Genomic DNA, 10021 nt, shown 5'->3' on the forward strand with positions numbered 1-10021 from the left:
CCAGAATCCTGTGGCCACTAGGCAATCCAAGCTATGAGGCCCCTTAAGATACCTAGGTTTCTCCGTTTTTAATAATTTTTATTATTGAAATTGTCCGTTCGCCTGTTCCGAAATAACCCAAAATGACTGTGAAGCAGGAATAAATTGTTTTCCCTGCAAGTTTGAAGCTGGGCTATAAAATATTTGAACTGTGCTAGTTCATTTTCAAGTTCAGATTCAATATCATCAGAATAGTTTTCATGTAGTTTTGAAGCACACGCCTTTATTTGAGTATCACTCAATTTCGGAAAAACACAAAAGACCAAATACTGAGTTCATTGACCCGTATACTGTCAACCGACGACTCAGCTCAGTAATTAGAGTATATTAGAGAATATTCAGAGTATTGTAGAATTTAGAAGCTGAACTGCAGTTTGAAGTTCAATCTCTTCTCTCTGCAATGATTTACTGACAGCGTTGATGCGTTCTAAAATTGTTACCCAAAACTCATTCATTATGAATGTTTTTTCTTTTTTTGACATTTATTTTAACAAATAATTAGCCTCATGAACTTTTTCAGCTTGCTGAATAGTGTCTTCAGCAAGAGTATGAAGAGCAGATTTGAAAGCGTTTTAACCTTTAGGCAAAGGTCTTATGGCATGTGCTGCTTGTATAAGGACTAGATCGTGGCGAATGAGATCGCTTAGTGGAGTTTCATTTGCATCTGATCATAACTTCCCAACGGTGGGTAGAGGATGAAAAAAAGTTGTACACAGACTGAACAAACACAAAATACGATATTCTATTTGAGGGAAAATACGTCAGCCAATCTCTTTTAATTTTTGTTCAACTGATTTGTTTTCGAAAAACCATAGATTGTATAAAAATCTTGTAATGCCTTCAAAATTTCTTTTTGACGCTGAAACACTTTCATCAAGATTTTTACATTCTGAAGAGCTTTCCCAATCCAAAATGTACTTACTACTTTAGTTACTGTATTCCGTAATCCTATGCCGTTTTCCGAATTTAGGACCCAATTTATCTGTAACTTCAATTTTTAACGTAGTTTCGGTTTCTGGTTCTTTAACTTCTTGAGCTGGAATAGAACTGTCGTTACATGTCTTTTCATCTTCTTCAGTTAGGGAAGCTATGTTTACTTCAGTTATTTCTATTCCATCACGTGCATTTTCATTGGTTGCTTCTTCACTAGCTATGGATTTCCGTGTGAAACTGAGTTTAAATAAGTTTTGCTTCTGTTTTGGATTTTGATTAAGGATCTTTTCTTTCTCCTGATTTTTCTTGTGTTTTTTTACTCACTTTCGATTCTTGTTTCCATCTGTAGTACTGGTCCTTCTATCAAAGGGACGGTATTCAAAGGGTATTCATTAGCGATGTATTCCCACAGCATTTACTTTATATGTGAACAAAATGCATATTGATAAAATGATAAAATATGCATTCTAATGTAGCTTTATACGTCCACCATAACTTTTATGGTATTGCGCGATATTTGGATCTTTCAACATTTTTTCGTTTTGGTCCCCACGAGGCCCCCTTTGGGTCCGAGGCCCCAAGGCAATTGCCTACTTTGCCTAATGGTTAATCTGGCACTGTATGAAACACATGCAAAAATTATTAACCAAAATCTGACAACATGAAGAAACACGCGCAGACAGGAAATTAGTCATACTGTGTCAACTTCACAAGGGAGATATGATAGTGTGTGATAATAACAGAGGCATCTGTCCTGCCCTGTCTAAAGGTACGTATCCATACAAGGGTGAACCACGCTCTGTGTAGCAGCTCCACATATTGGATACGTCGGTGAAATCCGCTCGGCGCTCACCCTCTTCGTTTCAACCGGTTCCCGGTTTATATGTAGGGGAGCGCATGCCGTATCCATTTGAGCTGCTACACGGAGCGGGGTTTACCATTGTATGGATACGTACCTTAACGTATTGTACAAAAAATGCTCCTCTATGCCGAGCGAATAGTCGAATGATATCAGTATATATGTAACTGTTTTTGTTACTGCTATTCTGTAATTTTTACCGTTTTCTCAATGGTCTCAGTGGCATTAAGATATTACATTTTCATGGCTTTAGAGTAGGGTGGTGCGAAAAAAGTCAAGTTGATAATTCCTTGTCGCTATAGTGCTGAAAAGTTGCGATTGGTAATTACAAGAAAAACAAAAAAAGAATTATTCAAATCGGACTTTATCTTCCGATCCCGCAACAGGCCTACAGATTATGAAAAAAAAAAAAAAATTAAATTTTACCTTTTTTACAAAATTTTTTATTTATCCTTTCCGTACGTTTTATTTATCGCTGTAGTAAAATTTATTTACAGTTTGTATGGTAGAGTAATAAAAAAATAGATTTACGCATTTAACGAATATCTTCCGATCCCGCAACGTCAATCAAAATCTATAAAAAATTGAAATTTTTTATGATTTTGATAAATTAAAAAACATTTAGTTATCTCATTTTTCTGTTACATTGTGAAGCTCTTCGGTTGTTTAAATATTGTATGACAATATTTAAACAACCCAGAACTCAGAACGAGGGGGTGGTTGCAGTTCTAGCTCCACACGCACACCTCTCTCCAACGAACCAATGAGTGTGTGTTTTTTACATTATTTACATATGTACATTTCTTTTTCATCTGTTTGTATCCAGCTCTTAAACATCAACTTTGTATTGTGATTTCTTGGTAAAATCTGGCAGCATAGACCTTGATTTAAATGTTTTCCTAATGAATCCATCTGTTGATTGGGGCCCACATACATTAGCATTAGACGATGCTTTCGTGGGCAACTTTAAACACCGCTCGTCAGCTTGCATGTGACAGGGATAGTTTTGTACATTCCAGTCTGGTATGTCTCCCGTTCTATTGCAAGAAGTTATATCTTCATTTGAAACTCTTCGAAGAACTGGTGGAGAAGATAGTTTTGCAACATTCCAGTCTATTATTTCAGTGTAGTTCTGTTTTTGATAATTTAAAGTAAGAGGGATGAAATTTCTAATACTTTTTCCCTTGTCTTTAGTCTGCCCGGCTTTTAACACTCTCCTTGGCCCTAGCTCGGTAATGTGGTTCCTTTCTCCCTACTACTTGAAATTTTGAAGCACAGGACTAAACTAAAATAAGAGACTGGAATGTTGCAAAACAATCTTCTCCACCACTTCCTCGAAGAGTTTCAAATGAAGATATAACTCCTTGTATTACATCGGGCGACATGTCAGACTGGAATGCACAAAACTATCCCTGCCACAAGCCAGCTGATGAGCGGTGTCTAAAGTTGGCCACGGAAGCATCGTCTAATGCTAATGTATGTGGGCCTCAATCAAAAGATCGATGCATCAGGACAACACTTAAATCAAGGTCTATGCTGCCAGATTTTACCAAGAAATCACAATGCAAAGTTGGTGTTTGAGAGCGGACACAAACAGATGAAAAAGAAATGTACATATGTAAATAATGTAAAAATTACACACTCATTGGTTGGTTGGAGAGAAGGGTGCCTGTGGAGCTAGAAGTGCTACCACCCCCTCGTTGTGAGATCTGGGTTGTTTAAATATTGTCATACAATATCTAAACAAGCGAAGACCTTCACAATTGTAACAGAAAAATGAGATAACAACGTTTTTTAATTTATCAAAATCATCAAAAATTTCAAATTTTTATAGATTTTGATTGACCTTGTGGGATCGGAAAATATCCGTTAAATGCGTAAAACAATTTTTTTAGTACTCAACCATGCAAATTGTAAATAAATTTTACTATAGCAATAAATAAAACGTACTCGAAGGTTAAATAAAAATTTTTGAAAAAAAGGTAAAATTTCGTTTTTTTTTTCATAATCTTTAGGCCCTGTGCGGAATCGGAAGATAAAGTCCGATTTGAATAATTCTTTTTTGTTTTTCTTGTAATTACCAATCGCAACTTTTCCGCACTATAGCGATACGGAATTATGAACTTGACTTTTTTAATAGCCTATATCCGTTAAAGAGATAGACGGGGATAGACTAATATTCGGAAAGATTTCCGCGGTTAGTACAATTCAACCTAAACCTAAGATCAATATTATTACAAAAAATGCTCCAACAAAAACTTTCATCTGTTGTCTGATCAATCAAAGACATCATTCCAAATGAACAATACGGTGTTTATGAAATTATCTGAATATAATCTAAAATAGGATTTATGAACATTCCATTTCTGTTCGTAATTTCTATTAAATTTCAGCTCTAGGTCAACTTCCATCTTCATGCAGGTCACAAAATTGATTTCGAAAACTTCAGAATCATAGCCCCTACCCGCCTCTATGAATCTAGAATTATTCGAGAAGCCATAGAGATTGAAAAATGGCCGAAATGTCTCAATTACAGGCATCCAGAGATCACGTCATCCAGTTACCTTCGACATAGAAACCTAAAGAGAACATCGCTCGCTCCAGCTACCAATAAAAATCTCACAGTAAGAAATCTTCGCGCCAATCTCGACCCAAGCGCCACGTCAGTGAACCACGTCATGGACGGTATAAATGAACCATCCGCCGTCCCTAACCGCTGTAGTGCAGAAAGCAGAGAAGAGTGCAGTGTCTGGGGGCTCAGGAGACTGAGACGCAGGAAAGTCTGAGGAAGACATCAGGATGTCGAAATCTTGGTACAGTGACAACCAACGCGGTTGAACCCGGAATCCCCTTGAGTTTACATTCATTTTGTAATAATATTAATATTAGTTTTAATTTTAGGTAGTTTCCTCCCTGTATATATACATTGGTATGTGATAATAATACTTTTTTTAGTGGAATGGATTAACAATTAATGAAGGTAAAGGTTTAGCTAACAATATCCACATTTTAAATTTTGAACCATGGAAAGAGGATACTTATCTTTTGAGATTGGAACACATTTTTGCTATTAGCGAAGATGAAGAGCTCTCGAAAAAGGCTTCAGTTGACTTAAAGGTAAAAGCTTTAATAATAATTAATTTAACAATAATATACTTGAGTGAATATGATTCAAATATACCAATAAAGCTTTCTAAAAGAAATGAATCAAGACCAAAAGCGTTTTATATAAAAAAATAACCACAGATGGATTAAAATCACAATTCAAAATCGTTTAACATTAAAATAAAAGGAATTTTTTTAAAATATAGGCATATTAAAACATCCAGTGTTATCCCTAGTGCGGCGAAAAATTAACAAGGATTAACTTTCACGTCATTTGTATTTGTATGTGGAACACCATGTAAACAAATTATCCGGCACTCCAGGTAGGGGTTTAGACTTTGGGCCTACCCCTAATTACTTGTAAAAAAATTATGGCAACGAATCCCAGAATACAGAAAAAACAGGACACATAGGACGTACAGGGATCTCGAGGTAAAATGAAAGACGTTAGTAAAGGACTAGGACAACAAAACATATCGATATCTGTCCTTACAGAAACTTAAAAAAAGGCTAGGGAACTACACAAACTGGAAAATTTGTACGCATTTTTAGCAACGCGACAAAAACAAGAGTGAGAGGAATGAGTCAGATAAAAGTAAATATACAGTGTGAGGCAGATAAAAGAACTATTAGAAATATCTGGAGAACTAAAGGCAACAGAATCATGAAAATTGGAATGGAGGGGGTTCGAAGAGTGATCTATTTAATGAAAATATTTTCATCTATTTATTACTTCCGATTATACCGGAAGTTGCTCATAACTTCGTTTTTTTAAATTGATCACCCTGTGTATTTTTACATTTTTGGATTCTCCCTGATGTCTTCCTTCTTAAAATATAAGGTTTTGTAATGTTATACAGGGTAATTTAAAAGATAATTACGTTTATTTTCTTAATTTCGTAGCAAAATTCACACCCTGTAGAATTGTAGTAGTTTAACATGAAAAACTCTGTTTATGTTTTAATAATTTTTAATATAGTCTACTATTGTTAAGAATTGTTAGTATAACTAAATTTTAAATTTTAGTATACAGGGTTGGTCGAAATTCGGAATGAGTATTTTCTGAGTTTTCTTAAATATTTTTAATTGTATTTTAATATTGTAATAAAATGACATAATGGTATTTTGTTATTTCTTAATCATTCCCTATCCCTAACTGCTTTAATTTGTGAGTTATTGGTGATTCAAGCCAAACATTAATTGCAACAAAAAATACGTGAAATTTTATTAGGTTGGCCGTGAAAATATTCAATCAGAAATATATTTTCGGAAATAAATACATAGTTATCTACATAGACTGATCCCTAAAATTACTAATAATGGTTGAGTTATCAAAATACCTACTTGGTTAAGATTGTTGGTGCGATTAACAATTAAGCGCAAATTAAAGCAGGTAGGTATAGGGAACGCTTAAAAAATAAAAAAGTACCATAAAATATCATTTCATTACAATACTAAAATACAGGGTGTTCTATTTAACAATATTCAGAAAATACTCATTCCGAGTTTCGACCAACCCTGTATACTAAAATTCAACATTTAGCTACATTAATAATGTTTAACAGTAGTAGACTATATTAAAAATCATTTAAACAAAAATAGAGTTTTTGATAAACTGCTACAATTCTACAGGGTGTGAAAATTGCCACGAAAAGGATAAAAAAACGTAATTATCTTTTAAAACACCCTATATAACATTACAAAACCTCATATTTTAAGAAAGAACACCTCGAGTAGAATCCAAAAATGTAAAAATATACAGAGTGTCCCATTTAAAAAAACCGAAAGTTTAAGCAACTTCCGGTATAACCGGAAGTAGGAACTAGATGAATATATTTTCATTAAATAGATCACTCTTCAAAACCCCCCCATTCTAATTTTCATGATTTTGATGCCTTTATTTCTCGAGATATTTCTAATAGGCCCTTTATCTGCCTCACCCTATATAATTAGAAGAATTTTTACCAAGGAAAAAAAAAACAAAAATTTGTTTAATTTATTCTTGTTTTGTAATTTGGGAACGATTTCCTAATGTCACATAAACTTAATTTTAAAATAAAATTGTTGCATATTCACAACAAAAATATTAAATTATTATTAAATAAAATATGTTGATAAATAAAATAGCTTCTTTTAATATTTTGTTATTTTTTAGTACTTGTTTGATCCATTCGTTATTTCTTCCATGTCTGAGTTAACTTTGGGAGCTAATGAATACATCAATGACAAAGACATAGTAGGTTGGAATTATACCATAGTATTGGAGCCAATGGAAATAAGAACTTTTCTGGTTACTCTATGTCAAAACTAATGTATTTGTCTTATTATATACTTGCCCTATGCAGTTATGCTATAATAAAAAGCTGTAGTACCTACTTTTGTAGAATTATTAATAAAGCCGCGATGACGTATAACAAATTTTATATTAATTAAAATTTTACCATCAGATTTAAAAATGACAATATGACTTTACTTTGTGAAACCGACGGTTAGTAAATTGATATTAAAATTCATTCAAACGCCTTAAGTGAAACTACAATAAAGCGTGTGTAAGACAGGGTTGTGTGCCGTCACCCATGATATTCAACTTATATTCAGAGAACATCTTTCGCGAGACCCGATATGGTAGAAAGATAAAAGGAGTAAAAACTGGAATTGAGATCAGAAACAACAAATGAATCGCCGATGATACTGCCATCATCATAAAAATCGTGGAGGACTTAGATGTATTGCTGATAGAGTGCTTACGGCATGTGGCATTAATATTAACACCAAAAAACAAAATGGATGGCTGAAGGTAAAATAAACATACAAGTGATCCCGGTAAGATCCAACGGGTACGATATTGAGATGGAAGTTGATTGAGTCATGAAAATACAATTCAACGAACAGATAATGGTGAGGATTGAAATGACACATAAAATATTTCGTAATTGGATACATACTTCGAACCCTCCCATTTTCCGATGAGAACCCTCCCATTTTCCGATGAGAACACTCCGATGTTCCATTTGGACCATCCTTTTTTACTGATGTAACAAATTGCTGAACTGATACCATGAAAAAATTAGAAAAGGCTTTTAAAACGTGGTGCTATACGAGTAATGAGCCAGTACTCAGACAGCTAACAAAGATCGAGAACTCCTGAATATTGTCAAAACTAGAAAGGTTAACTACTCTTAGGCATTGTTGTTGATTATATGCGATATGCCCTTCATTACATATAGAAATGGTATCTGAACGAGAACCTCTCTGTGGACCCTTCCAAAACTAAATTAGTAGCCTTCATTATTGGGAGGAGGCTTACTAGACTGAGTGAGCTGAAATTATTTGGGGAAGAACTAGAAAGAACCAATGAGCTCAATTATCTGGTGTAACCCTGGATACCAAACTCAATTGGAGCATTCATATTAACTATATAACCAATAAGATTACGCGATTCTTCTGCAACTGTAGATGAGTTGTATTAACACCTGAGGGTTAAAACCAAAGGCAATCTTTTAGTTATACACATTAGTGATATGAGCAACAGTTACTTATGATTCAGTAGGAGTATTCAGGTAGAGTAACAGGATCAGGAGTTTCAGTATAATGGCCATCATGGGTTTTCAGTACTGGATCAGAAGGGCAAACATGTAATTATGTATAATAAATTTTATAGCCTGGAGTAAGTTCCAAACTGAAATTTTTGATTTGGTGTCCTGCATTGATGAAATGGTGACATGGTGATAGGTTGAAGGGTAGCCAGACATGGTGATAGGTTGGACAGTGGCAGCTGGCTGTTACAAAACTGACCATGCGGTGAGAATGATAGCCACAGAAACGGTACATATACAGCGGTGCAGAAGGCAAAGGGAAACCACTGCACTATTTTTCCAAGAGACTTTCTTTCCATAACGATGACAATTTCAGTAAGTGAAGATGGAATATGTAGCGACCCGACTCACGCTCGGTGCCATCTCGGTTCCGGGTCGGATGGTGTGAAATTTGCTACCGGCTGCCAAGGTGTGAGGGACCAGACACCTGACAGAAATTGTGCGACTGAATCCAAATTTTCATTTAATTTAAGAAAATGTCAGCGAATTGGTACATGGAACGTCTAGGGACTGATCCAAAACCTTGGAAAGTTACACATAATTGAAATAGAAATGGCAGGCCACAATCTTTCGGTACTGGGACTCTCAGAAACTCACTGGAGAGGAAAGGGGCATTTTAAAACCACTGCTGGCAACGTCGTCTATTTTTCAGCCCAGATAACAAAAGTACAAATGGAGTCGCAATAATTGTACCCTCTAAACTTAACGACTGCGTAATTGGATATAATACTATTGATGACAGGATAATATCCCTTAAAATGAGAATATTCACCAATACCCTACACATTGTCCAGGTATACGCTCCTACAACAGCTGCACAAGAAGAAGACATCAACACGTTCTATGGTCGTCTAGAAGAAACTATTCGCGCTATTCCTAATCGTGAACTCGTCATAGTTTTAGCAGATTTTAACGCCAAAGTGGGGTAATCTAATGAAAATATTGAAGGAGTGCTGGACAAAAATGGACTGGGACAGAGAAATGGGAATAGCGACCGTCTAGTAGAGTTCTGTGTAGAACAACATCTTAAATTACAAACACGTTGTACCAACATCATCCACGGAGATTATACACATGGCGCAGCTCAGATGGACGAACAAGGAATCAAATAGACTATATCCTAATAAGATCAAAATGGAAGTCGTCGTCCATCAACTGTAAAACATATCCTGGCGCAGACTGTGGAAACGATCATCAACTCCTGGTATTGAACGTTCGACTTCGTTTTAAAGTCCCGAAAAGAAGATCCCAGAGAAAAGTCATGTCTCTAAATCCATCAAAAATCAATGACTTCCAACAAAACCTAGAAGAAGCTCTTTCTTTAGACCAAGTAGATAGTGACCCTGAGAGCACTTGGATCTATCTCAAAGATAAGGTAATCGAGGCTGCAAAAGACTGCGAGGCAGCGGTTTCCACTGGCCGTAAGCCATGGATATCCTATAATACGTGGACTGTGATTCAACGCAGAAAAGAACATAAAACTAGGTAA

The 10021-nt window shown here is 35.3% G+C and overlaps 1 protein-coding gene across 1 annotated transcript in view; it reads left to right on the forward strand.

The window, feature by feature from the left end:
- Positions 1-7354, forward strand: part of LOC114332057 (lysosomal alpha-mannosidase) — a 91658-nt gene extending 84304 nt beyond the window's left edge. Inside the window, exons 16-17 of the mRNA XM_028281764.2 lie at positions 4787-4948; positions 7092-7354. Coding sequence (XP_028137565.1) covers positions 4787-4948; positions 7092-7247 — 318 coding nt within the window. The 3' untranslated portion in view covers positions 7248-7354. The remainder of the gene's footprint in view (positions 1-4786; positions 4949-7091) is intronic.
- The last annotated feature ends 2667 nt before the right edge of the window (positions 7355-10021 follow it).

The sequence above is a fragment of the Diabrotica virgifera genome, chromosome 9, assembly GCF_917563875.1.
Source record: "Diabrotica virgifera virgifera chromosome 9, PGI_DIABVI_V3a".
NCBI lineage: Eukaryota > Metazoa > Arthropoda > Insecta > Coleoptera > Chrysomelidae > Diabrotica > Diabrotica virgifera.